The 26690-nt window shown below is 43.8% G+C and overlaps 1 protein-coding gene across 1 annotated transcript in view; it reads left to right on the top strand.

Moving 5' to 3' along the window:
* elnb (elastin b) overlaps positions 1-26690 on the top strand; it is a 34573-nt gene that overhangs the window by 1618 nt on the left and 6265 nt on the right. Inside the window, exons 2-51 of the mRNA XM_080436293.1 lie at positions 2543-2767; positions 3301-3435; positions 4114-4224; positions 4801-4827; positions 6818-6946; positions 7070-7120; positions 7230-7688; positions 8069-8146; positions 8578-8625; positions 8797-8847; positions 8931-8990; positions 9510-9578; positions 9720-9764; positions 10894-11217; positions 11352-11384; positions 11485-11694; positions 11794-11889; positions 13570-13602; positions 13703-14278; positions 14409-14441; positions 14542-14979; positions 15114-15146; positions 15257-15661; positions 16267-16296; positions 16688-16918; positions 17017-17046; positions 17222-17569; positions 17667-17699; positions 17810-17866; positions 18266-18301; positions 18396-18476; positions 18600-18638; positions 18760-18975; positions 19327-19389; positions 19901-19948; positions 20490-20543; positions 21123-21212; positions 21844-21870; positions 22022-22042; positions 22482-22508; positions 22617-22631; positions 22754-22777; positions 23512-23571; positions 24021-24194; positions 24761-24964; positions 25112-25144; positions 25366-25422; positions 25540-25896; positions 26015-26068; positions 26166-26624. Of these exons, the coding sequence (XP_080292419.1) occupies positions 2543-2767; positions 3301-3435; positions 4114-4224; positions 4801-4827; positions 6818-6946; positions 7070-7120; positions 7230-7688; positions 8069-8146; positions 8578-8625; positions 8797-8847; positions 8931-8990; positions 9510-9578; positions 9720-9764; positions 10894-11217; positions 11352-11384; positions 11485-11694; positions 11794-11889; positions 13570-13602; positions 13703-14278; positions 14409-14441; positions 14542-14979; positions 15114-15146; positions 15257-15661; positions 16267-16296; positions 16688-16918; positions 17017-17046; positions 17222-17569; positions 17667-17699; positions 17810-17866; positions 18266-18301; positions 18396-18476; positions 18600-18638; positions 18760-18975; positions 19327-19389; positions 19901-19948; positions 20490-20543; positions 21123-21212; positions 21844-21870; positions 22022-22042; positions 22482-22508; positions 22617-22631; positions 22754-22777; positions 23512-23571; positions 24021-24194; positions 24761-24964; positions 25112-25144; positions 25366-25422; positions 25540-25896; positions 26015-26068; positions 26166-26624 (6537 nt within the window). The remainder of the gene's footprint in view (positions 1-2542; positions 2768-3300; positions 3436-4113; positions 4225-4800; positions 4828-6817; positions 6947-7069; positions 7121-7229; positions 7689-8068; positions 8147-8577; positions 8626-8796; positions 8848-8930; positions 8991-9509; positions 9579-9719; positions 9765-10893; positions 11218-11351; positions 11385-11484; positions 11695-11793; positions 11890-13569; positions 13603-13702; positions 14279-14408; positions 14442-14541; positions 14980-15113; positions 15147-15256; positions 15662-16266; positions 16297-16687; positions 16919-17016; positions 17047-17221; positions 17570-17666; positions 17700-17809; positions 17867-18265; positions 18302-18395; positions 18477-18599; positions 18639-18759; positions 18976-19326; positions 19390-19900; positions 19949-20489; positions 20544-21122; positions 21213-21843; positions 21871-22021; positions 22043-22481; positions 22509-22616; positions 22632-22753; positions 22778-23511; positions 23572-24020; positions 24195-24760; positions 24965-25111; positions 25145-25365; positions 25423-25539; positions 25897-26014; positions 26069-26165; positions 26625-26690) is intronic.

Raw genomic sequence — 26690 nt, 5'->3', positions numbered from 1 at the left:
ATAATTTATATCTGAAAAGTAACTAGTAACTAAAGTTTTCAAATAATTGTAGTGGAGTAAAAGTACAATATTTGCCTCTGAGATGTAGTGGAGTAGAAGTAAAAGTATTGGAAATCGGAAATAGTAAATTACAAATACCTCAAAATTGTACTTAAGTACAGTACTTAAGTAAATGTACTTAGTTACTTTCCACCACTGGTTACATTCATACACACTCAAAAGTTACAGATGGATAAATGAACACTGAGGATTTTACTGGGATGCTGGACCTGCACTGCATGCTTCCATAAGTACTTCCAACAGTCTCACTGGGTAATTTGTAATTCCTGGGCCATTTCTAATTCCTTTTAGCTATAAAAATGGCAACTGAGTCATTTTTTCTGGTATTCAGAATTTGGAACTCTTTTGCTGGTATTTAAGAAGTATAATTAGTAGGGCAGCAGTGACAACACTACACAGAAATGTGTGGGGAATTTGGGAACTGGCACAACAACAAAATTGGGAGTAAAGAGGAGGGGGGAATAATTGGCCACTCAAAATAAAGAAAATGAAAACACAATTTAGGGAAGCTGGCTGATCCTGGAACAGATCATCATACGGTACTTGTAGTGAGTAGCCTAGTCACAGTGAGCCCGTACAGAGTACAGACCAAAGCATGTGTTTACATTTGAATTGTTTTCCTGCCTGTGTAAGAGGAGAGTCCTTTCAGTCCAAAGCAAAGTAGTGTTCCAGGCTGTTGTGTCATTTGGAACTTACTGACATGACGTTGCCCTGGTACACGCACCTCAGGGAGGTCCGAGCAATGTCACTTTAGTTTCTGTGTGCTTGCTTTCTGGCAGTGCACCAAGATTAGCCTAGTCTTACTTATGTTGTTTTTGATTCACATATAATCATGGTTATGTACCAGTATCAATGCTAGATTTGTGTTGACATTAGCCAAATTATTATTAAAATATATATTCAATATCAACATTCAATTGTTTTGTGTCACCAGGTTATGAATGATAACCACATGGGATATTATAATTGACAATTGGAGCCTTGTGGAGCTTGCCAAGCTTTTCAGTATGAGTATTAAAATAAACATTCCCTCAAGAAGAATTTGATGAACGATTGTATTTCCAATGATAACTTTGGAGTCATAAGGTGACACTTAAATAGATAACAATATGGGGCAGAATCATTTTGAGTTGCCACTACCCTCCAAACAAAGATATCTGGACAGTGTCTTAAAGTTCAAATATCTGTTATCCTCATTAGAATAGATGTTTGCAATACTGTTGTTTCATGTAGCCTTGCAATACTCCAGGTGGCATGTATTTAGCTCAAAGTGAGTAGAATCTTCTCATGTTCCCTCTAAGATTCCCTCAAAACACTGCAAAAGACTTCCCGAGATGGGATGAGGTTTCCATGCCACAGACTCAACATGGCAGTGATGATGAACGACTCAGGGTTCAGTGATTTTACTGCACATTGCTCGTGCGCTGTGCATGGCATTGCTCTGAGATCACAAAACTACCCTTCTTGTAGCATTCCCCGAAGACCTCTTTTTCTCACATCTGGGGCTTTGGGATCTCAACAGCCTTTTCCTTTTATAGTTCGCTTTTCTACGATTCTATTTTTGGATTTCGATCTCATTTGGTGAAACACATATATATATAGTAGGTGCAGAAAAGTGTGAGAATTACGAGCAAGGGAACATGCCTTTTGGCTTAAGGGATGTTTCTTATCAGCGGCAAAGAAACTCAGCCTGAGAGCGCAGTGGTGGTGATCACTCAGACTCTCTCTCACACACACACACAAACACGCGCGCGCGTGCGCGGACACACATGCACGCACGCACACACACACACTCACACATACACACACGCATGCACACATACACACGCACATGCACGCATGCACACACGCACGCACGCACGCACGCACGCACGCACGCACATACACACGCACACGCACACACACACACACACACACACACACACACACACACACACACACACACACACACACACACACACACACACACACACACACACACACACACACACACACACACACACACTCACACACACACACACACACACACACTACTAAAATGACATCAACTAGTTTATTATTTTGCTATCTCACCTTCTTATCTGGGTATGTCTAGTTTTTGTTTGCTCAAATGAAAGTGTATTTTTTAAGGAGCCAGCAATGATAGGAGAAATTCAAGATTGTGAAGATGTTCTTTAATCTGTCCAGAGTCCGGGGTAATGGAAACATAACCCCCCGAGTACAGTGCTGTTTATCTACAGATAAGACAAAGCCTTTTGATTTAGATGAGATCAAATGAAAATGTGGTTTCAAGCACTTGGTTTTAACAGTACAGATGGCTTATATTCAAACTAAGGCAGAGATAGGGAAACAAAAAACCTTTGTTTGTCTTAGCATTGTTCAGCACAGCTAATAACATTTAATCCTCAGACTCAAAGCCATTGGGCGGTGGGCACAGTGCTCTGTGTTGCGGTGACATTTCTTGTGTGTTACTGTGCTTCAGGTGTGTATATACCGGCTGGCGGAGCTGGAGCCGGATTAGGAGCAGGTGCTGGTGCGGGTGCCGGGCCCGGAACCGGATTTGGGCCAGGTGGAACTGGGACTGGATTTGGCCCTGGTGGAGCTGGGACCGGATTTGGCCCTGGTGGAGCTGGGACCGGATTTGGCCCTGGTGGAGCTGGGACCGGATTTGGCCCTGGTGGAGCTGGGACTGGATTTGGACCAGGAGGTGGATACTGTCTATTCTTCTGTGGTGGATAGTGTCTTGTTCTTTTCAGAATGTGACAGTGTGTGTTGTAATTCATTCAAAATGAGGTTAAAACACCTCATTTTAAAGATAGCTAAACAAGTGAAAGGTTACTTACACTTCCAGTGGCACCATGTCTGGCCCCATCACTATTGTTTTAAGACACATACTACTGTATTTGTTCATCATGGTCCATATTTAAAGTTTACATTGTGCACCATCACAATCAAAACAAAGTCCACTTTTACCCTGTACTGTGGGCTATTTAGTTAAAATGACATCACCTCCTGGAGGAGGTCCAGGTTACAAGCCTGGCAAAACATTTATACATGTGTTATTTCATGTCTCACGGGGGAGGAATTCCTCGTGTAGTTATACCACAGGAATCAACTATAAATAACTTGCCGATTCGGTCATTGCTTTGAGCTGCCTCTGCCCATGTTTGGCTTACATTCATTTATATATGTGAGAGTGTTTTGTCCTCATGTCCCCCTTGATCTGTTTGTGTCCAACAGCTGGTTATGGTGGCCAGGGACCAGGTGGTGTTGGACCAGGTGGTGTTGGACCAGGTGGTGTTGGCCCCGGAGGCTTTAGACCGGGTACCTATGGTCCAGGCGGCGGCGGAGTAGGACCCGGAGGTTTTGGGCCAGGTTAGAAGAAGCATTTAGTCAACCAATGCTCCTAGGATGCGGTGTTGATTTTGACGGCACATTTTGATTTAGTTTTGGTCATAGTCTTTTGAACAAAGTTTTAGTCATATTTTAGTCACCTGAAATGTTTTACTTCTAGTCTAGTTTTAGTTGACTAAATATTATAAGATTTTAGTTGACTAATTATACAGTTGATTTAGTCTACTAAAATGTATTTTTTTTGTGGGCTGTGATGCCATCGAAATGGTTGATTTACGCTTACACATTAAAAAATAATAAAATAATAATAATAATAATAATAATACAAATAAAAAAGAAATAGCAGATCTATAAGCTCACAACGCGCCGCGCTGCGACGCGTTGTGAGCTTGTAGATCAGCTATTTTCGGTCTGTGACACCCGTGCGCACCCATGGTGACTTGTCTTAGTTCTACTGGATCTCTTCGCCACTATAGTCCCTCACAAAGATTTTAGTCTAGTTTTAATTTGTTGACAAAATTGTCAGTATATTTAGTCATAGTTTTAGTCATCATAGCTTAGTTTTTATTTCATTTTTATTTTGTTTTCGTAAGTGAAAAAAGGCAGTAGACAGACATTTTTCGTCATAGTTTTAGTCAACGAAATCAACACTGCTAGGATACAGGTAATAATCACTCATGTGATTTCTGACGTTTGCAGGAGGAGTTGGACCAGGAGGAGTTGGACCAGGAGGAGTTGGACCAGGAGGAGTTGGACCTGGAGGCTTTGTTCCTGGCGGTGTGGGTCCTGGTGGCTATGGCACTGGTCCAGGTGAGTTGTATGCATACTGTATGTTAACATGTTGATATTCATATGATATATTATGTCATATGAATAACATGAGAGTTTGTGACAAATATACTGCAGAAAAATTTATCTTACCTTTATTTACTATAGTAAATGTCAATGATATAATTTCATGTAATTGGTTTATTATTTTGATTATAATTTTTCTTTTAATGTAATTTAACATTTTTATTTTTATTTATTCTAAATGTATTATTATTATTATTATTTTTACAAATGTCTCAGTTTAGAGTTAACTCATTGAGTGCCAATGACGTCTTTTGACGGACGTTTTCAGTGTGCCATTAGTGCCAATGACGTCTTTTGACGTCACCTAAAAAACGTCACCTAACAAAAAAATGTATCTCAAAGGAACTAGGAGAAAACGATTTTCAAAAAGTTAATGCTCCATCCACTTCAATGTTAAAATGTAAACAGAGAAAAAAATCAAATTTTTCCATTTTTCCTGCCTGTGGCACATGGATCAACAAGCTTGAAATAAGCCTGGCAGTGAATGAGTTAAAAAGAATGTGGGGGTAAAACTGCTTTTCTTGTTCACAGGGGCTGGCAGAAAACCTGGAAAGTCAGGTAAGACTGCCTGACAGAACAGAAATTCGGTACTGTCAAGTCTCATTAGGCAGATGGCCCACAATGCTAACCTCGCCATCTATACCATGTGGGAGAACACAGAACAGGGGTGGGGTGGGGGTGAAGGTGAACTGTATGCCACAGTTGACGACAGATCACTTGCCATATAGCAGACAAGCCCAAACAATACACTGGCTGCAACATTAATCGCCTAATCGGTGGCCTCCATTACCTATAGGCCTCACAATGAGTGGAAGTGCTGCACAATGATCAGTGGTCAGGCCCTATGCACTGTACTGTAAATATTGTTCCTTGGGAGAGTCAGTCCAACGGGATCCCAGTCGCATGCATTTGCCATTATTTCATTTCCTCATTCCTTCAAGGCTATATGCTGCTCATAAGGGGCCACGGGGCCCACCCCACAGGCACACACACATACAGACACAGGCATGCACACAGACTCGTACTGATAAAAGTTAATGCGTTAGATATGGTGGACCCCCAGATAAAGAGAGGAAGTCATCATTACGTCAGTCAGAGCAAGGGGTTTGCTTTGGAATTTTGACATTTTTTTCGCGCTGTCGGACATGCAGCTCGCTCATGCAGGATGAGGAATGTTGGTAACATTATTCCGAACTGTTCTCCGACGCTATAGGCCCCGGCTTTGTGGAACCTTTGAATCCCACCCATAATGTCTTAGTTTGGGTATAAAGTGGGTCAGTGTCAAGCACAGGAAAGAGACTCTTCAGTCACACTTTCCAGTTTGCTAATAGTCTGGTCACCTCAACCCAGCATGTTATTTATACATTCTAGACAATAATACCCAGAAAATGTGTGTTTGTACGGCCTTGCCCTACCCTTATGAATAAGACGAAAACATCCTACTTGCCTAACCTGAAAAAGCAATTGAAGGGTGGCATCTACACATTCCATCAATCAAACCTGAAGTTACACTAAAACCATTGAAATCCTCATGATGACGTTATTCTTCACCTTAGATTGGCATTTAGGCACGTAAGCAGATGTTACAATATTAGTAGATCTATGTATACATTAACTAAAGACTATGTTTATGAAAATGAGAAGATTATTCCAAGCTATGGAATAGCCCTTACAGTCAGAACTGCAGACTCACTCACCAATTTCTGCAACAGTTTGAAAACTTCCCTCCCTAGCACTCATCTCTCCTTGTATCTCTTCTTTTCACCTTTTGATATGCAGTACTTTGCAGACCTATGTTGATTGCTTGGTCATATATATATTTTTTTAAATATAGATTTGTTTTTGATTTACTACAAATGTTAAGAATTATTTAGATAGCTAGTTGTTGTTGAAGCTATTAGGTTTAATGTTTACCTGGTATCCTAGTTTCTTTGAAGCACCATGTAGTTCTCTTTGCACTGTACTTAAGTGACCATTTACTCTGTCGTTGGTTAACTAGGGTTCATGCTGACTCTGCTTACTCTGATTCACACTGTCCATTCGCTCTGGATAAGAACATCTGCTAAATGACAAAATTGTACAGTAATTGTAATTGATAATATCAGGACTAGAATTCAATCTATTGAACATTTTACATATTACACAAGAGCTCTTGTATGTGCCAACTCAGATTTTAACAGTGACCTGGAGGATTCATTTCTGCTTTTCCCATTTGTTCGTTTACAGGTTTCTGTTTCCTCTCTCCAGTCTTGTACAGTAGATGTTTACTGGCCCGTCCACAGCATGACCCTTGAAGAATATTAAACCGTTTTAAAGTTAAACACTTAACGCTTCAAACAAAGTTCACAAGATATTTCCATGGGGACACATTAATCTTAGTGAGGTTTATGTCTGGCAACAGTCATAGATGTATAACATTACCAAAGGGCGGAGGCACACGGGGACACATTGGATTCATTAATGTACTGTATGATGTAGTATTTTGTACTTAACACCACATCAAGGAAAAGAAGCACTGAGCATTAAGGTATCCCTGTCCCCACATTAGGATACGGAGGCCTTGGTGCAGGGGGAGTGCTCGGAACCGGAGGCGGCTGGGGCCAGGGCGCAGGTGGACTGGGAACTGGGGGGCTCGGGCCCGGAGGCCAGGGAGCTGGAACAGGATATGGACCTGGAGGTCAGGCTGGGTTTTGTTTGGCAATTTAAACATAAGTATGGAATAAGTAATAATACAGTAATAAGTGCAGACACACGGAGCCATCCTAATTGTGAATTTAACGTAAGCTCTGTCCTGTCCCAGCTGGCTACGGCGGTTATGGAGGTGGTTATGGGCCCAAACCTCCCAAATCAGGTAATTACTGCTTGACAAGATATTAGTAATATTTCATGAATTTTAATTACATAGCAATATTTCATGAATTTTAACTACATAGTAATTCAATCTAATGTGTCTACCTCAGGTGGAGCTGGAACGGCACTAGGGGGAACAGGATATGGGCCTGGTGGCGCAGGAGTTGGGCCTGGTGGTGCTGGTGGCTTTGGGCCTGGTGGCGCAGGAGTTGGGCCTGGTGGCTTTGGGCCTGGTGGTGCAGGAGTTGGGCCTGGAGGTGCAGGAGGTGTTGGGCCTGGTGGCGCAGGAGGTTTTGGGCCTGGTGGCGCAGGAGGTTTCGGGCCTGGTGGCGCAGGAGTTGGGCCTGGTGGCGCGGGAGGTTTCGGGCCTGGTGGCGCAGGAGTTGGGCCTGGTGGTGCGGGAGGTTTCGGGCCTGGTGGTGCAGGAGTTGGGCCTGGTGGTGCGGGAGGTGTTGGGCCTGGTGGTGCAGGAGTTGGACCTGGTGGTGCAGGAGTTGGGCCTGGTGGTGCAGGAGGTGTTGGACCAGGTGGTACTGGTTTTGGCACTGGAGCTGCTGTGCCAGCAGGGGGTAAGTGTTAAGATTTATATCTGTTCAGTACTACAAATCACATACTGTATACTGCCTTCACATATAACACAATTCGTTCATTCATTCAATCTTTATTTAATCTTAATTCTCAAATAGTATACATAATATAATAATAATAATACATCAAAGAGAATTAAAGACAACTAACGATCTATTGTTCTCATGATTCAAACCCCTAAATATAATGAATAATATTAAATATTGACATGTACATTGGCATTTCAGTTTTTGCATGTTTTTTAAAAGGCAACTCAGACACTCAGAGAACGGGATTAAAAAAAACATCTTTAAAATACTTAACTACAGCCGCATTTGTAACTGATCTCTACTAAGGTAACAAAAGCATTTCCCCTTTTCAGTACCACTGTTGCCTCAGACTGGATTACCTGGAGGAAAGACTGCTGGAAAAACTGGAAAAGCATCAAAACAAATACCAGGTAAAATCACCTTTCATTCATCAATTCATCATACTTCACCTACACCATTTGAATGGTTGGGGAATACAACGACCCCAACCAATCAAATGGCTAAAGCTTACAGCTGGTTCAGTTTAGATATGACATTAGGATGCCAAACATTGTTCTTTATGGTGCGGTGGTGGTATGGAGCCATTGGACTGAAAGCAAGGGAAGGGTTCTCACGAGCCAGGAGTGAGTTGACTTTTACATGTACAGAACATATAATATAAGTGTGTGTGTGTGTGTGTGTGTGTGTGTGTGTGTGTGTGTGTGTGTGTGTGTGTGTGTGTGTGTGTGTGTGTGTGTGTGTGTGTGTGTGTGTGTGTGTGTGTGTGTGTGTGTGTGTGACTGTGTGTGTGTGTGTGTGTGTGTGTGTGTGTGTGTGTGTGTGTGTGTGTGTGTTCATATAGGCATTGGGCTGCCTGGACTCTATCAAGGAGGAATTGTGCCTGGCCAAGGTACTGTACAGTATGTCTGCAAATTGTCCTTTTAATTTGAATTTATTCTAGTGTTCTATCATGTTTTATGTAATATTTGATGTAGTAGATCAGAAGTTGTCCCTTATCTGTTGCCCTACCGTTTTCTTTCACTCTTTTCCTTTCATCTCATCTCCATGCTATACGCCGTAGGTTTTGGAGGTCGTGGTGTTCTCCCTGGTGTTGCCACTGGCTCTCAAACTGGTGAGTAAATCATTTAATGGCTACACCTTCAATTCCACGTGACATTACTTTATAAATATATAACTATTTCCACCCCTTCACAGGAAGTGGAGTGCTGGGCCAGGGCCAGGGCCAGGGAGGAGCTGGAGATGGAGCTGGTGGTGGTGAGTGTTCACATTTACTACAAAAATTAGATAACCGATATCGCTGAAGTCTTGATAAATCATAAACGAGCATCTGCATCTTGGAATTGCATATTTTACACTTTACACTTACAATAAATGCATTTAGCAGACGCTCTTTTTCAAAGTGACTTGAATGCCTGATTTATACTTTGTTGAACAAAGGCGTTACGCGCTGAAAATAGTGAAACAACTAAGTGCGTCAAAGTAGTAAGGTACTGTAACTGGGACAGCAGGTAAACATCACACCTTTCTGTCTAAATAACATATATGTAGCATATGTGAACACGTATCCAACATATCTGGATATCCATGTAGCATCTATCTAAATAGGCAACAAGTTATCCAAAGGAAATAAGGGGGTGAGGTGGAGTCTGAAAAGGACTTCAGTTTAGGAATCAAGAAGGTTTTATTTGTCACTTATACAAGTACAAGCAGCGGAAATTAAGCAGCGGAGGATTTTATGATGTTGAGCCTCTGACTTTTCCCCTCTTCCCTCAGCTGGTCGAGGTGGTTTTGGTGGTCAGCATGGAGTGTTCCGCGGCTACCCTCTCATCTCCCCCAAATCAGGTAGACAGCAAACGGCAACACAGGACACTCTGCAGTCACATGTAGAATCGTATGGAGTCATATGCAGTGGTCAGTACAGATATGTATCATTTACAATGCCATGTAAATTATGTGTTCTTTGTCTTTTTTGTTCCACTGTAGGATCAGGCAAGTCAAAGAACCCAGCCAAAGCTGCTGCTAAATACGGTAAGGAGGCAGTTATCAAGGTGTGAGCCTAGAACTGGGACAATGTGATACATACAGTACTGTATTGATATCTAGAGTTCCTAATAGATTAAATCTGAAGTGACGTCTTGCCATAGCAGTATCATAACCGTATATCATTGTTGTCGGGTGGAAAATGTGTATGTCCAAAGCTGTTACTTTTCAGGAAATACTTGTTGACGTGTTACAGCACTACTTTTGTGTGTAACATAGGGCATTCATTTATGAAAAAACATATAAAGACGACATATGGAAGGAGGTTTCTGCCCGACAGGACAGTGACAATATGGTCTGTGGTTGCAGATCACATAAGATATGATGTTGTAATTTTGTTATCCAAATAAGGAACCTTGTTTCAACAGAAAAATGTGTGTGTAAAAAGGTTTGCTTTCAGTGATTACACAATTATGTATTTAGATATTGAGCTGGATTCTGATGGGTTTTGAAGTTGGAAAGAAACAAGTAAAAAGAAAGTCACTGTCATTTAGCTAAGACCAGAAGATAACACAACATCCAGCTAATGACTGCATCATGTGTCAGACCCATTTAATGACAGAATGGGATCCAAAACCCCCGCTCATTTTAATCATAGAAAGGGCCCAGATTTACCTGGAATTGACATCAACAATATTATGGTCTTTTCGTTTTTGTTATCCCGATGTGTTTTCGTCCCAGTGAGTCTGTTCTTCCGTTTGTCCGTCTGGCTATGAACAGTTAATCTCGGCCACCGTTTGGCGTGAAACTGCATGCACACTCAAGAAAGAACCTCTGCCCCAAATCTTTCAAATTGGCCTGTTATAGCGCCACCATGAGGCAGATTTTTGCAAAAAAAAAATGTTGCTACCAATTCTACCCCAACCACGTTTTGCACAAAATGCCGCAAATCATGAACATAGCATCCGATTGCTGAGAAACTTTGCACGCACACTCCCACTGGGCCAAGGAAGAACTGCTACCCCCAAAATAATTATCGGCCTCATGATTGACCACTATAATCGTCCAAATCATGTTTTGGCCTATGATTCTTGAACCATAGGTCGTACAATCAAAACCTGGTCTCCAGTGGATCTGTGCTCTGCACTTTTCTAGTGTTTGTTTTGTTTTTTACCAGGTGGAGCTGGAGCCGGAGGAGGTGTACTTGGTCAAGGAGGTGTGGCTGGGACAGGAGGCGGGCCTGGATTTGGAGGCGGAGTCGGAACAGGAGGCGGACCTGGATTTGGAGGTGGAGTCGGAACAGGAGGCGGGCCTGGATTCGGGCCTGGTGGCGGTGTTGGGCCTGGCGGTGCTGGTACTGGATTTGGGCCTGGTGGCGGAGTTGGGCCTGGCGGTGCTGGTACTGGATTTGGGCCTGGTGGCGGAGTTGGACCTGGCGGTGCTGGAACTGGTCTGGGTGGTGCTGGTTACAGACCAGGTGGAGCTGGAACTGGACCTGGAGGTAATATACAAACAATAACTCTACTTCTAAAGACTTAATTGCTTCAGTGTTGCAGAATGATGTTTATATGAAATTGGTAAATCATGATAAATATGTATTAATATGTTTTATCATACATGTGATTTGTATTTCAGGATATGATGCCAATGCCAAAGCCCGAAAATATGGTATGATAATTTTAGTACATAAGCAATATTATAGTACATATTGCATTGTATATGTCTACTGTTATGTTATAACTACATATTTGTATTTTAATATTCATAGGTATGCTAAGTGGAGGGCTTGGAGGTCCAGGTGCAGGCAGTGGTGGAGTTGGGCCTGGTGGTGCTGGTACTGGATTTGGGCCTGGTGGTGCTGGTACTGGATTTGGGCCTGGTGGTGGAGTTAGGCCTGGCGGTGCTGGTACTGGATTTGGGCCTGGTGGTGGAGTTGGACCTGGCGGTGCTGGTACTGGAATTGGGCCTGGCGGTGCTGGTACTGGATTTGGGCCTGGAGGTGCTGGTACTGGATATGGGCCTGGTGGCGGAGTTGGGCCTGGCGGTGCTGGTACTGGATTTGGGCCTGGTGGTGGAGTTGGACCTGGCGGTGCTGGAACTGGTCTGGGTGGTGCTGGCTACAGACCAGGTGGAGCTGGAACTGGACCAGGAGGGGCAGGAACTGGACCTGGAGGTAATATACAAACAATAACTCTACTTCTAAAGACTTAGGCCTAGGCTACACGTATATGGATCTTTTACTAAACGGATATTTTAGTCCTCCGTTTTTGAAAAGAATCCCTGGCCACATGACAAAGATTTAAATAAATCCCTGTCCACACGTAGACGCAGAAACGCATTGATCAGCTGCAAGTTTCAATTTTATATCAGATTTTATATCTACATTTATTTTATATATGAGGGGCCAAATACATATAGCCTATACATATTTTTAATCACATGTTAAGGCCCAATACTGCAATAGCTGCATTATTTTAATAGCATCGCTGATACGTGAACATAAACGAAAACAACATTATTAGGGCGCAGCTGCAGCGCAAACAGTTGCCATGGTTCACATGACGCTGAGTCCTTGGTTTATAGTGGTGTTCAATTTTTTTTACATTGCCAACTCTCACATGTACATAAACGTTCAGATTTCAAATATAAAGTGCTTAACCCTGAGCCACGGATGTTACAAGGTGATCCGGACCGCGATAAGTACCCGTATCTCCCGTATTGTTCAATAAAAAGCATTTTAATCCCATCGCCGGACATTTTCTTTTCTTTTTTTCCTTTTTTTTGTAATGTATCGGAGTGCAATACACCCCCCAACCATTAGTGTCGCATGGTTGAAAGCGTCGGAGAAAATTTTGAGAAAATGGCCGGCGATCGGATTAAAATGCTTTTTATTGCACAATACGGGAGATACGGGTACTTATCGCGGTCCGGATCGCCTTGTAACGTCCGTGGCTCAGGGGTAAGCACTTTATATTTGAAATCTGAACGTTTATGTACATGTGAGAGTTGGCAATGTAAAAAAAAAATCGAACACCACCATAAAGCAGGGACTCTAAGCACCATGACTGTCATGGTATGACAGTCATGTTTCAGGGCTACGCAAACAGTAGCTCCGACGGAACCTCTCCCTCCGCTGTATAGCTCCGAGATGAGCTATACAGCGGAGGGAGAGGTTCCGTAGGGGCTACGCAAACAGATGAGTTTTACTTCATCAATTCATTCCATCGTCCCAAAACTCCCCGCCCCACGCACCTTTTGAGCGGGCCACCCGCGGCCGCTCCATGGTCGCTGGATTTTGACCAGGGGCGATTGTGTTTTAGGACGACAGACCCCACATTCAACCCGTGTGCGTGCCGTGTGCGCTACTCGGCACTCTTTCTCTGTGCCGACTCGGCACAGAGAAAGAGGGTTTTCGTCACACAGTGAATGAGCTTTTCCCACCACTGTCTTATTATTAATTATGACATTATTTTGCCATAAATGAGCGTGCCTTGTTTCATAGACTGTAAGTGTTGCTCTCTATCTCTTCATTTATTATTATAATGACCATGAGCGGTCTGGTGTTTATGTATTATTATATTATTTATTATTATAATGACCATGTGCGAATGCACGATGACGTCATCGTTTCTCAAAATCTCCGGATTACATGTCCACACAGATACACTGAAACGCATGTTTTGGAAAACCTTCACTTATTTATCCGTTTACAAAAATGTGCGTTTAGAAAAAGATCCATGTACGTGTAGCCTAGGCCTTAATTGCTTCAGTGTTGCAGAATGATGTTTATATGAAATTGGTAAATCATGATAAATATGTATTAATATGTATTATCATGTGATTTGTATTTCAGGATATGATGCCAATGCCAAAGCCCGAAAATATGGTATGATGATTTTAGCACACAAGCAATATTATAGTACAGATTGCATGGTATATGTCTACTGTTATGTTATAACTGAATATTTGTATTTTAATATTCATAGGTATGCCAAGTGGAGGGCTTGGAGGTCCAGGTGCAGGCAGTGGTGGAGTTGGGCCTGGTGGTGCTGGTACTGGATTTGGGCCTGGTGGTGGAGTTGGACCTGGCGGTGCTGGTACTGGATTTAGGCCAGGTGGCGGAGTTGGGCCTGGCGGTGCTGGTACTGGATATGGGCCTGGTGGCGGAGTTGGGCCTGGCGGTGCTGGTACTGGATATGGGCCTGGTGGTGGAGTTAGGCCTGGCGGTGCTGGAACTGGATTCGGGCCCGGTGGTGGAGTTGGGCCTGGCGGTGCTGGTACTGGATTTGGGCCTGGTGGCGGAGTTGGGCCTGGCGGTGCTGGTACTGGATATGGGCCTGGTGGCGGAGTTGGACCTGGCGGTGCTGGTACTGGATTTGGGCCTGGCGGTGCTGGTACTGGATATGGGCCTGGTGGCGGAGTTGGGCCTGGCGGTGCTGGTACTGGATTTTGGCCTGGTGTTGGATTTGGACCTGGCGGTGCTGGAACTGGTCTGGGTGGTGCTGGTTACAGACCAGGTGGAGCTGGAACTGGACCAGGAGGGGCAGGAACTGGACCTGGAGGTAATATACAAACAATAAATCTACTTCTAAAGACTTAATTGCTTCAGTGTTGCAGAATGATATTTATATGAAATTAGTAAATCATGATAAATATGTATTAATATGTATTATCATGTGATTTGTATTTCAGGATATGATGCCAATGCCAAAGCCCGAAAATATGGTATGATGATTTTAGCACACAAGCAATATTATAGTACAGATTGCATTGTATATGTCTACTGTTATATTATAACTGAATATTTGTATTTTAATATTCATAGGTATGCCAAGTGGAGGGCTTGGAGGTCCAGGTGCAGGCAGTGGTGGAGTTGGGCCTGGTGGAGCTGGTACTGGATTTGGGCCTGGTGGTGGAGTTGGACCTGGCGGTGCTGGTACTGGATTTAGGCCAGGTGGCGGAGTTGGGCCTGGCGGTGCTGGAACTGGATTCGGGCCTGGTGGTGGAGTTGGGCCTGGCGGTGCTGGTACTGGATTTGGGCCTGGTGGCGGAGTTGGGCCTGGCGGTGCTGGTACTGGATATGGGCCTGGTGGCGGAGTTGGGCCTGGCGGTGCTGGTACTGGATATGGGCCTGGTGGCGGAGTTGGACCTGGCGGTGCTGGTACAGGATTTGGGCCTGGTGGTGGAGTTGGACCTGGTGGTGCTGGAACTGGTCTGGGAGGTGCTGGTTACAGACCAGGAGGGGCAGGAACAGGCCCTGGAGGTAATATACAAACAATAAATCTACTTCTAAAGACTTAATTGCTTCATTGATGCAGAATGATGTTAATATGAAATTGGTAAATCATGATAAATATGTATTAATATGTATTATCATACATGTGATTTGTATTTCAGGATATGATGCCAATGCCAAAGCCCGAAAATATGGTATGATTATTTTATCACACAAGCAATATTATAGTACAGATTGCATTGTATATGTGTACTGTTATGTTATGTCACGTTATAACTACATATTTGTATTTTAATATTCATAGGTATGCTAAGTGGAGGGCTTGGAGTTCCAGGTGCAGGCAGTGGTGGAGTTGGGCCTGGTGGTGCTGGTACTGGATTTGGGCCTGGTGGTGGAGTTAGACCTGGTGGTGCTGGTACTGGATTTGGGCCTGGTGGTGCTGGTACTGGATTTGGGCCTGGTGGTGGAGTTGGGCCTGGCGGTGCTGGTACTGGATATGGGCCTGGTGGCGGAGTTGGGCCTGGCGGTGCTGGTACTGGATATGGGCCTGGTGGCGGAGTTGGGCCTGGCGGTGCTGGTACTGGATATGGGCCTGGTGGCGGAGTTGGGCCTGGCGGTGCTGGTACTGGATATGGGCCTGGTGGCGGAGTTGGGCCTGGCGGTGCTGGTACTGGATTTGGGCCTGGTGGAATCGGTTATGGCCCTGGAGGTAATAAGAAATACAGATTGCATTTAGACTGTATAACCAGGGGTGCACATAACTGGTGCGCAGGTGCGCATGCGCACCCAAAATAAATAATGCGCGGCACATCAGACGACGCGAGGCGCTTTTGCGTACCAACAGCTGGGACAGGAATTTCCAAGCTTTTATTTTTTAGCAAAACTAAAAAATAAAAGCCTGGAGGCGCAGGGGAGAGGACGCATGCTGCACGTGATTGTGTGAGTGTCTCGCATCGCCTCGCATTGCCTCGCTGCGTGCACGCAGCCAGCAGCGGCTGTTAGAGGCACTCGTCACCGATGATGAACGCACCGTAATGGTGCAAAAATATGCCGTGAACGTCCCAATCTGACGGATAAAAACAGCGCAGCACAGGGCACCAACCTTGGGGGCTTCACCAAACGGAGTGAGAGAAAAAGAAACGGCGAAAATCGGCGGAATTTGGAAGCAGAGCGTCCTTTTCTCTCGTGCAGCAAGTCACATCTCCAGGTGCTCTTCTGAGTACTAGACCTAAAAAGTTATGTGCACCCCTGTGTATAACAATAGATAGACCAATATTGCATCAAATATTTATATTCTCTCTCTGCACCTTTCAGGGTATGCCGGTGCCAAAGCACGCAAATATGGTAAGAAAATAAATGTGTTTGTTATTTCTTGTGTTTTGACACTAAGTTTAACAAATGCATGAAGTGCCTGAGGAATTTGTAATGTCATTTTTGCAATCAACTCTGTATATGTACAAAATCCATTTGTTTTTGTTAAACCATTGTGACCGCCTTTAGTTGTAAACAAAGTAATATTTTGGGCCTTTTTCTGCCTTTAATTGATAGTTTACAGTGTCGATGGACAGGAAACAGGGAGAGAGAGATGGGGAGAGACATGCATTAAAGATCGTCGGGAACAGGACTTGAACCCGCAATGCACTGTCAGGCTACTTTAGAGCCTAGGTGCCCGGACAGTCCAGGGCCTTGTTGTAAAAACAAAGTTGATTATTTTGTATAATGCTTAATTTTGTAGGTCAGCCTGGTGGAGGTGGGGGTGCAGGTGCTGGCCCTGGCCAGGGCACAGGGCCAGGTTCTGGGCTCGGAGGAGGAGGAGGGGGAATCCCAGGACGGGGTGTTGGACTAGGAACCGGAGGTGGGCCTGGATCAGGTCTTGGAACAGCTGGAATACCGGGCTCTGGAGTTGTAGCTGGAGTTGGACCTGGTGGTTTTGGACCTGGTGGTTTTGGACCAGGCAGCGCAGGAGGTACACTATGGATGCACTGGAACTTTTCATAATCAATATCAAACCTCATACAGTATGAGTTTCTTAAAAATGTCTTTGTCTCTGTCTTTGTTTCATAGGATATCCTGGTGGGGCCAAGTCTCAATATGGTACATAATTGCATGACAGTACACTTCAAAAGTTCTTGTACAATCCACGATCACTTTATATCTTTATGTTATATCTGTCAGTTATTGAAGCTTATCAGGCATCTGATAAGTTCAAATCAAGGACAACTCAAATGTAATTGCCACGGTGGACATTTCTTGTCTTCTCCCGGTCCAGGTAATGCTGGAGGCGGAGGAGCACCTGGAGGTGGATATGGACCAGGGACAGGAGGAGCTTTGGGGGCTGGAGGAACAGGATCTGGGCTTGGAACTGGCTACCGACCTGGGGCTGGCTACGGGCCCGGAGCAGGAGTTGGACCAGGAACCGGGACAGGCTATGGCCCAGGGGGAGGCTACGGGACTGGAGCAGGAGTTGGACCAGGGGCCGGGACAGGCTATGGCCCAGGGGGAGGCTACGGGACTGGAGCAGGAGTTGGACCAGGGGCCGGGACAGGCTATGGCCCAGGGGGAGGCTATGGGACTGGGGCAGGAGGTGGAGCAGGACCAGGGACTGGATATGGACCTGGTAATTTAGCTGAGTCAAGGTTTCGTTTTTTTAGATCAGTCAAACTGAATCATTATAGATGAACTAAATCCTTATCATCTTTCATTCTCTCTGACAGGTTATGGACCTGGATCAAAAGCTGCTAAATACGGTATGAACAGATGCACTTTTTTCTACAACATCATGATCATGACATAATCCTCGATTGGACCAAATCATTATAGGACCTAATGGTTCTGTTCTGGTCTGATCCTGATGCAGGCCTTGGCGGAGCAGGTAGTGGTGGAGTGCTGGGGGGCGGAGCAGGACGAGGTGGTGGTGAGTTTGAAACATGAGGAATAGTTATGCAAAAGTGAGCACTGCTCCATGACTGAAAAGAGTCCCAGTTAACCACTTAAGCCCTATTTTATATTTTCTAAATTGTTCGTCCAATGTGTCGTGATACGAGGCACTGTGAGCTTGTACTGTTAGATCGCCCACTTTGGCTATTTTAGATTTTTTATTTTATGTTTGTAATTTTTGAACGTTTTTGGTTGAAAGCAATCTGGGAACCCAGAGCCAGTGAGAATGAAAAACAGCGCCCTCTGCTGTTTGTACTATCTCTCACTGAAGCAGAATCTGTTCTTGAGAGATTAGGTTGAAAGTGGTTAAATGAGTATAATTTTACCTTTAAACTAATACATTGGTTGTTTTCTAAATACTTTGCTCTTTTCCCAGTTGGAACAGGACCAGGTGGTTATGGCACAGGACCAGGTGAGATACTAAGATTCAACAACACACATCATGCTTTTGTTCCCACAGGCAGTAATATTTCAGCATGTTCACAGTTTTTTACATTACTCCTTAGGTGGCTATGGGCCAGGTGGCTATGGGCCAGGTGGCTATGGACCTGGTGGTTTCGGACCAGGTGCAGGAACAGGAGGTCCAGGTGAGAGTTTAATCAGGCACATGGGTTGGACAGAAGGGGGTTTGCATACAGGTGCAGATGAGAATGTGGTGAGTTGTGTCTGTGTAGTCACTGTTTGCCTTGCTGTGGCCGTCTTTCTTATAGGCTATGGTACTGGAGCTGGCTCTAAAGCTGCCAAATATGGTAAGGAGTACCATAAGATTTGACATGATTCTGAGACTCTGTTTGAGTCGCTTGAGCCATATTACCTTCCTTTATGCCTCCTAATGCCCTCCTCTTACTCTCCTGTTACCTCTGACTGTAGGACTGCCTGGTGGTGGAACAGGAACTGGGGCAGGAACAGGAACTGGGGCAGGAACTGGCACTGGGACAGGGACAGGAACTGTACCTGGTACTGGAACTGGAACTGGAACTGGAACTGGAACTGGAACTGGAACTGGAACTGGAACTGGAACTGGAACTGGAACTGGTACAGGGACAGGAACTGGTACAGGGACTGGCATTGGCACTGGCACTGGTGGTAAAACAACCTTTTTTTAACCTTTTATTTGTTAACTAAAATGAATGAAAATTAAAGACTATTTTAGACTACTGCCAAGAATTTGAATCATTAGTAATTGTTAGTAACATAAACTAATGTGTCAAAAATATATATTTTATATAGATATAACAGTCTGTAATGTCAGGCTCATTACTCCACTGCTGCTGTGCGTTGCAACAAGAGTCACATGGCGAGTTCAGAGCAAATTATGTGAATACCTGATGTTCAAATTGAACAGCTGAACTTGAAACAATGAGAAGGATCTGCACTGAACATGAATTGGTGACAGAGGTCTTGGATAATAATTTAATGTAATTATTGATGCAACAGGAGCAGATGGAGGAGCAGGAGCCACACCGGCCCCAAGAACCCCAGACAACAGCACCGAGACAGGTTACATGCCTTGAAATGCTTTTAGTGACTTCTCACGCACCTCATATTTATGTATTATTAAATCATTACATCATATTACAATACATCTCTATATTTAAAGGGTTGGATTTGCTGGGGGGATGAGGGGAAATCCATGCATCTGCATATGACATTCCCCCTCTGGTTTCCTTCTGGGAAATGTAGATTTTTTGTATGTTTGATATTCATGTTTGATAATAATATCACAATTTGACAATTTAGTAAAATAAAAATAACCACGGCCTGTCAATTTTGGGTATTTTTTTTAATACCAAAATAGCAGATCTACAAGCTATTTGTCAGAAATTGTCGCACAACAAAGTAAGGCTTAAAGCTCAACTGCTTAAGAAAACTTCCCCCGCTTTTTACAAATTGAAGCCTGCTTTATTACCACAACACAATCCACCTGAGAGGTCTTTGTTTTCTCACAAATGGGACTGTAGTCTGTACATATATATTTGACTGGGGACCCACTTCTCCCCCTGCTCTCCAGGTGGTCCTGGTGGAGCTGGAAAGGATGGTGATGGGCCGGGAGGACAAGGTAATGTACAAGTTATTAGATAGATTGAGAAACAATCTTCAGAACATCTATCTATCGGTATAGTTTCTGATTGATTTACTACCATAACCAATAATATATACAGTATAATATATTATTATCTCCGCCTGGCCGAAGGCAAAGGGGTGTTTTTGCCCCTGTCTGTGTGTCTGTTTGTCTGGGGATAATCTCGTAAACCACTAGACCCATCACCGCTAAATGAGTACCTCGATGCATTTCACATACGTTTTATTTATAAAAAAATATATATATTTAACTTTACATTTATATTGGAAGACAGTAGCCGACGGATATGGCTACAACCTTGCCCAAATATGGACTCATACGTAATGGATACGTCATAGATGGCCTACGTCATTGGCTCGACACACTTCCTGGCGGAGATATGGACTCCACTGAGCACATGAACCTCTCTAGCATATACGTGTATTTCTTTCTTTAGTTACAGTTCCACATCATGCTATTCACATAGGTTTCCCACTTCACCATGTCACTGTTGATAGTTTACGGTTGCTGTTTACAGGTGAGGGGGTTGGTGGTGGTGTTTTAGAAGGGTCTGGAAGCTCTGGAGGTGAAGGTGTGTGCAAACCCGGCGAATGACCTTGGATGTTCAAAAGCTTTCCTTTTGTAACTTGAGCCAATGAGCATGAACACTATGGCCTACTTTCCGTTGTGGTGCAATGGTAATATGGCTGGCTCCAGGTCCGAAAATTGCACGTTCAAATCATGTCACGGCCACGTTTTCAATTGATTGCCAAACATGGCTTTATAGATTGGCGAGCACAGTCTGCAAACTACGATGTAAGCTAAGGTCTAAGCTGTATCGAACGTGTCAACACATGCTGAGGAGTTAAAGAACGGTCCAGTCAAATATAATAACGTTTAATGAGAAGGGCAACATAATGGAATTAGTGACATCCTTGCGAGTGTCCTGCTCAACGGCTCTTGAGCGATACATTAAACCCCTTAAATTAAACTCCAAATTATGTACAGGTGAAATGTCAAAAAGTGTCAACCAAAACAATGATTATAATCTTTTTTCTAGATTACTAAAGTTTGTCCCATCTGGAAAATGAGTAGGCATCATTCACTGTCAAATGTTCCATAACATGCTAGTGTTTGATTGCTGACAACTGTAACAACTGTACTTCAACAGGTACTGGCATCACTGGTGGACCAATCGGAACAGGTGTGGATGGAGATGGCCTAACTGGGACGGGAATCCCCATTATCGGTGCAAAACCAGGTATTTATATCTGTGAAATATTATTTATGGAGCTAAAAAGAAAAAGAAAAAATTGCTATATCATTTATGAGTATGTAGGGTTAATAAAAAAAAAGATATACTCTGTTTTGCCCTTCAGTCTACACCTCATATGTGGAGACCAGTTACAGTGACAGTGATTGATACGTATTAGGTTGTGGACCATCATTTGAATAGATTTTGTGCCAGGGACCCATACGAATAGATTTTGTTGTTAGATCTAGTACAGAGTTCTACAACTGTCTGTAGTTGGTCCATTTGATTAATTTATGCGACCATATAATGACTAAAATTATGAAAAATCCTCATCACAGGTTAACTGAACCCAAACAGACATCTTGAAATTGTCTAATATGATTACCCAGCGGTCAAAAATATAATGATTTATTTTTATAATATGGAACAAAGACAAACATTCCTATTTTGGTGAAGCTGTAAATACTGTACACATATTAAAAGGTTACATACATAAATCACTATAACGAACCAAAATGTTAAACGATGATGATGATTATTTATTTATTGTTTACTTTCCGATTAGTTGATTAATAATCAATGATATGATTATTTGTTCAATTCATGTTCTCTCCCTTTCCCTCTACAAATAAAACAGCACTGGGCGGGACAGCACTTCCACCAGGTGTGTACTCATTTAAAAGCTTTTTCTTCCTTTGTTTTGGTGTCCTGCTATTCACTCTTCACTCTCTTTCAATCACATCTTACTTGTACTCGTGTCTCATTTGTAAACCTCTCTGTGTGGTATAATGTAATTTCATGCATGCTTTCCACAGGTTCTACAGGACCATCACCTGGTAGGTCATCCCTCTACCGTAGATCAAATCACTCTGCATGTGTTAGTGGCTGACATGTTGTTTGTTGTGAATATATTTGTGAATGTAGCAGAGACGAAGGCTCAAGTACTGCCATAGCATTCCTTGCTGGGTCACAGGCGTGTGTGTGTGTGTGTGTGTGTGTCTTTCGTAAAATGGCAACATTGGCATTTATAGAAAAATAAATCTACTGTATGACAGGATATGGCTTATAGCAGTATCACAAACGCTTTGAATGATCATTTTGTTTCCACTGTTCTTTGCACACTTTTTTTTAATTTATTTTTTTATCACAAACCCTTTTTTTTATCACCACGGCATACTGTTCCGCGTAATTTTACACAGATTACATTACTAGGTGATGTAAAATATGTGAAATTAAGGACTTTATGTTATATTCTTTGTGCTTCTATCCTTACAGTTGGCGGTGGGCTTGTTCAGCCCAGTGGTAAGTGAACCTCTCGATATACATTTAGTTTTATTGATATCTGCTTTTATACCTCATATCACACAGCTAATAATCTTCCTAATATTCTCTTGTTTTTCTTTTTTTCAGCTGGGACGGGTGTTGGTAAGTATTTGCTTAATGGTCGTGTGGGCTGTTGGTAGACGAAACATGTTTAGCACTAAATGTATTCAAATGTGCAGAAAGCTATTCCTGTCTCCCTTATGAAGTCTCTCTCTGCTCTGCAGGTGGTGCAGGACTGCCTACTGGAGGTGAGATTTGTCACTACCGCATATCTATTCACTTCGATCCTCACCCTTCCCCTTATCCTCTGTTTCCTAGTTCGCTATGTTATCTCTTATTTTAATTGATGTGTCTCTCAGTGGATATATGGGGCATCACATGATATCAATTGATACGAAAGGTAATAATGGTTGAGTTTTAGGTATAGATATATCACAATTCTTATGAATCACAAGTTTGTGTTGAGATAATTTTACGAGATCTTTAGAACAAGTGAGGTCTGATATTATGTATGCACACAGTGCGCTTTTAAGTCAGGTAGTCAGTAATTATGTTATCAATTAGCATAGTAGTTGTATAATTCAACAACAACAGCAAAGCAATTACAGTAAAATTGCATATCAAAATCTAATTTTAAATCCTGTATTGCGTTTCTGGTCAAAATCAGATTGGACAGATTGTCTCTCCATCGGCTTCTACAGAGAGATGGAGAGCAAGGCAAAATAAAATACAGAAAAGAAACATGTTAAAGAAAAATCGTAGATATCTAGTACATATAGCAGCAGTTATGTACATGAGTAGACATACTGTAAAGTGCAAAGGTTGGCAGCGCATCGGGAGGTTCTATATAAGGCACAACTTCACAGCTACAAATCCACATCATAGATCCACAAAGGAAAATAGTCAAATCCACCATAAGGAAAAACAGTTAGACAGTTTAGGAACTTATCTCTTTTAATCTAATTGGTTTAAACTTTAGCAGGTGCTGATGGTGATGCCACAAGTGGGACACTACCTGGAGCCAAACCTCTCAAACCCCCAGGTGACCAACAATAAAAACACTATAAAATACCTGTATGACTGACCAATTCCTTATGCACGCCAAAAGAAAAATCCTTTAGTTAATTTTTTCATTTATTTTCACAATGATCAAACAATGAGGCAGAGGTTAAAACAGTGATAATACAATAGGGAGGTAAAATGGTCCATATTACAATCCGTTATTAAGGGACTTTATTGAACTTGAGTCACAATGTTTGTGACTTTGGACTTGACTTGAACATTTAAAATACTGACAGAACCTTTGGGGAGGGACAAATAAATGACACTCAGGATTTTACTTGACTTGGGATGTACTACTACTTGTGACTTGAGACTTTCAGTACACTAGACTAGAGGCCATGGCTGCTGTACCATTGGCTCTAGGAATTAAAGGCCTACATCTCCTATAGTGAAACGCAACATTAATATACATAATGGGTTTGTTCTCAGGCGTCCCCAGAGGAGATACCCCAGGAGAAGGAGATGGAGAAGGAGGCCCTGATGGAGAAAGAGACGGCGTGACAGGGGGTCCCGGTGGAGGAGGAGGAGACGGAGTTGGGGTGGGAGGAGGTCCTACAGGAGCCAGTGGAGGCCTCGGAGGAATAGGAGGAACACCCAGACCAGGTGCCATACTTTTTCAAAGACAACCCATGGCCTTTTCCTTCTTGGACCCTTGGGCAAAAATTCTTCAATACACACAACATCCAACAAATTTCACACAAAATATCTCCAAATATAATGAGTGGATTACCATGATACTTCCTGAGTGCGTTCATTCTCGCAGGGGGATAAACCCTATGATTTGGGTGTAAGAAGCAGTGTTGCCTCTAGTTATAAAAATGTAATTGAATTGAAGGCTTTAGTAGTAATAGTAGGCTTTTAAACTCAGTCTTGTTTTCCATCTGACAATAATGTATTTGGCTGTTTATTACTTGCCATAAGTATTTTGGAAATACTTTATTAAATCTAATTGGGAATTACTCTGTACGCTAAATACATCTGAATATCTCTGCATGCATTTCGCAGCGCGTTTCAGAGCTCTATACAATCCGACTGATCGCCACGTCCAGAATTCGGGGTTTTACTGAAATTGCGATGACGGTGTTTTGAGGATATTGATGTTCTTTTCAAGTTGTTAAGGATTTGCACTCAATCTAATAGCATTTCATTTTTTTTGTATTTTGATTCAGGCTATGGAGTTGGAGGTGTGGGCGGTGGACCTGGTGGAGTAGGAGGAGGCCCAGGAGGTGTAGGTGGGGGCCCCGGAGGTGTGGGCGGTGGACCTGGAGGTGTAGGTGTGGGCCCCGGAGGTGTAGGAGGAGGCCCAGGAGGTGTCGGTGTGGGCACTGGAGGTGTGGGCGGAGCTGGAACAGGAACCACTAAACCCGGCAAAAGTAAGCTACTTCTAACTCTCTGGTCTGATTCATACAGTATATCTTCATACTCTATTCTATATTATGTATTATCACAGTCAAGCAGCTTTTTTAATAGATACATATTGTATGTCACTTATATTTATATATATTCATTATATTTCACAGGCTATGGTGCTGGTGGAGTTTTACCAGGAGGAGGTAGGTTCATCTGCCTTTCTACCACTTTAAAGCCTGATTTATCCTCAGTTGGGCGCTGGTGTTGTGTGCGAAAATAGCTGACATGTAAGCTCACAGTGTGATGTGTTATGAGCTTGTAGATTGGTATTTTCACTGCACGTCACTGGCGTACACCTGTGAATCAGGCGTAACCATAACAACACACGTGGTGCATGTGGTGAATTAACTGTTTTCCTGATCAGGTATACGCTACCCGATCGGGGCTGGATTCGGGCAAGGGTCAGGAAAGCCAGGCAAAGGTACCTTAAACTCATATGAAACTCTATTAAAGGCTGTTTTACTTTTGGCCTCAGAGATACTACAGTATAACTCTTCTTACAAAGTGCATTCACTTCATTGTTTTGTCTGTCCTTCAGCCTATGGGGGTCTCGGAGCAGGAGGCCGAATCGGAGCTGGGCCCGGTGGTTATGGAGCAGGTCCCGGGGGCTACGGTACCGGGCCTGCAGGGGGTTATGGGACTGGGCCTGGTGGTTATGGAGCGGGCCCTGGAGGGTATGGCGCTGGACCTGGGGGCTACGGTGCCGGACCCGGGGGCTACGGTGCCGGACCCGGGGGCTACGGTGCCGGACCCGGGGGCTACGGAGGCAGAGGAGGTGGCGTGGGTGGAGGTCCTGGTGGAGCTGGTAGCCTGGGGGTGGGAACCGGTCCTGGAGGAGTGGGTGGAGGAGCAGGGGGAGGCCCTGGTGGATATGGTGCTGGAGTAGGGCCAGGCGGTGGGTTGACACTCTTTCATAGTTGTTTTACTGTGTGGCTCGGATCAAATCATGGATATATCCAAAGACAAAGGATTTAAATGTGATGCTAAGCTTTCATTGTATTTTTGTTTTGCAGGTGCCAGGTACCCTGGTGCTGGAGCCGGCAGCGGAGCTCCCAAACCACCAAAAAGTATGACATGAGCACACACAAAAAAATAATAATAATCTCACATTAATTAAAGCATTTACACTGAACTAATCACCCCTCACAAACTCTGGTTCAACAGGTTATGGAGGAGCAGCAGGTGGTGCTGGAGTCGGCCCTGGAGGTTACGGTACAGGGCCAGGTGGAGCTGGTGTTAGACCAGGTGGTTACGGGCCAGGCGGTGCCGGCGTTGGACCAGGTGGATATGGGCCAGGCGGTGCCGGCGTTGGACCAGGTGGATATGGGCCAGGCGGTGCTGGTACTGGATTTGGGCCTGGTGGTGGAGTTGGGCCTGGCGGTGCTGGCACTGGATTTGGGCCTGGTGGTGGAGTTGGACCTGGTGGTGCTGGTACTGGATTTGGGCCTGGTGGTGGAGTTGGACCTGGCGGTGCTGGTACTGGATATGGGCCTGGTGGTGGAGTTGGGCCTGGCGGTGCTGGCACTGGATTTGGGCCTGGTGGTGGAGTTGGACCTGGCGGTGCTGGAACTGGTCTGGGTGGTGCTGGTTACAGACCAGGTGGAGCTGGAACTGGACCAGGAGGTAATATACAAACAATAAATCTACTTCTAAAGACTTACTGTAATTGCTTCAGTGTTGCAGAATGAT

This window comes from Gymnoscopelus braueri (genome assembly GCF_963280865.1).
Source record: "Gymnoscopelus braueri genome assembly, chromosome: 8".
Taxonomy (NCBI): Eukaryota; Metazoa; Chordata; class Actinopteri; order Myctophiformes; family Myctophidae; genus Gymnoscopelus; species Gymnoscopelus braueri.
Note: the sequence above shows the minus strand (reverse complement) of the source record. Positions and strands in the feature narration are given on the sequence as shown.